This window comes from Austrofundulus limnaeus, unplaced genomic scaffold (assembly GCF_001266775.1).
Source record: "Austrofundulus limnaeus strain Quisiro unplaced genomic scaffold, Austrofundulus_limnaeus-1.0 Scaffold650, whole genome shotgun sequence".
In the NCBI taxonomy this organism is placed as follows: domain Eukaryota; kingdom Metazoa; phylum Chordata; class Actinopteri; order Cyprinodontiformes; family Rivulidae; genus Austrofundulus; species Austrofundulus limnaeus.
In genome coordinates this window covers 180,526-182,084 of record NW_013953052.1, presented here as the reverse complement: position 1 = coordinate 182,084, position 1,559 = coordinate 180,526, and the positions used below count along the sequence as shown (strand labels likewise).

Below are 1,559 nucleotides of genomic sequence, written 5' to 3'. Positions count from 1 at the left end.
CCATCAGGACAGGTGACATGTCCACATGTGTCCTACCTCCCATCAGGACAGGTGACATGTCCACATGTGTCCTACCTCCCATCAGGACAGGTGACATGTCCACATGTGTCCTACCTCTCATCAGGACAGGTGACATGTCCACATGTGTCTTTGAGGAGAAAATGAGAGAAAGTTTAGTCTTTTGTCTGCTGCAGTAAAGTATGGTTCCAGATCTGCAGGTTCTGTTCTGATCTCAGATCATTAATGGTTCTGGACCTTAGCAGGTCCACTTCCTGTTGCAGAGGTTAGCTGCAGGTTGTGTTCTGTTAGGAAAGTCTAGCAGAAGTTGTTGAGGTTTTAAAGTCTGCAGGAAGTTCCATGTTTGTTGGGATGTATGAAGGAAAGGTGTACACTACAGGAACCTGTGTGAGCACACTTTTATACATCTGAATGTTTTTGTGTGGAGAACCGTTCTAACTTTGTCCGTTCGTCAACTTTTAGTGTGAAAGCTGCACAATCCTTTATGTGTGAGGCCCAGGTGTAGAAGCTGCAGGTCTTCCTGTTTGGTGGATTTGAAACTCTTTGTTTGTTTGTTTGTTTGTTTCCTGCAGGATGTGATCGCTGGCTTCCTGTACAGCATCCTGATCCTGGTCTTGTTTCTGCCGGTCCTGGACCTGATCGARGGCTTCAACCGGACCTGCAGTTACGCTCCTCTGCTCATCATCTCCCTCCACCTGGGCCTGGGCCTCTTCTCCTTCACCCTGGACACCTGGAGTACGTCCCGGGGCGACACGGCTCAGATCCTGGGCACCGGTGCCGGCGTGGCCCTGGCCTCCCACGTCAACTACCGCCTGGGCCTGTTGCCGGACCCCGGACCTGACCAGCTGCCCCTGGCCCTGCCCGTCCTCAGCGCTGGCACGGTGGGCCTGGCTGTGCTGCGCCTGGTCCTGGGAGTGCTGGTCCTGGTGGGCTCCAGGGGGCTGATGAAGGCCCTGACCATCCCTGTGGTGTGCCGGGTGTTGGGGGTCCCGTCTTCAGACGTGAGGAGGGCCCGGCAGCACATGGAGGTGGAGCTSCCCTACCGGTACATCGTGTACGGGACGGTGGGCTTCAACGTGCTCTTCCTGGTCCCCCTGCTCTTCTCCTTCCTGCAGCTCTCCTGATCATGGTCTGCAGGGTCCCATCAGGACCTGCTGGGTGACCCGAGGGTCCAGGGGTCACCTCAGAACCTCTGCTCGGTCCAGGAACCTGAAAAACTTTTTCTTGTTTTTTTTCCCTGCAGAAATATGTGGATCAGGATCCAGACCTGGTTCTGATTTTTCTTCAAGATCAAGTTAGTTTGAAAGGACTGATGGATCAGGATCAGACCAGAGGAGGTCTGAAGACAGGTCTTGAGCWGTTCTCACGTCCACCTGTAGTCAAATCAAATCTGCTTTATTCTTTATACTTTAAACAAATAAAACTGGACCTCTGGTCTCTGGTGGTCCCCCAGTCTCCTCTGGACCAGTGGTCCCCTGGTCTCTGATGGACCTCTGGTCTCTGATGGACCTCTGGTCTTTGGTGGACCAGTGGTCTCTGAT

General features: G+C 53.4%; 1 protein-coding gene across 1 annotated transcript in view; it reads left to right on the top strand.

The window, feature by feature from the left end:
• sgpp1b (sphingosine-1-phosphate phosphatase 1b) overlaps positions 1-1,553 on the top strand; it is a 16,582-nt gene extending 15,029 nt beyond the window's left edge. The window contains exon 2 of the mRNA XM_014027464.1: positions 591-1,553. Within this exon, the coding sequence (XP_013882918.1) occupies positions 591-1,142 (552 nt within the window). The 3' untranslated portion in view covers positions 1,143-1,553. The remainder of the gene's footprint in view (positions 1-590) is intronic.
• The last annotated feature ends 6 nt before the right edge of the window (positions 1,554-1,559 follow it).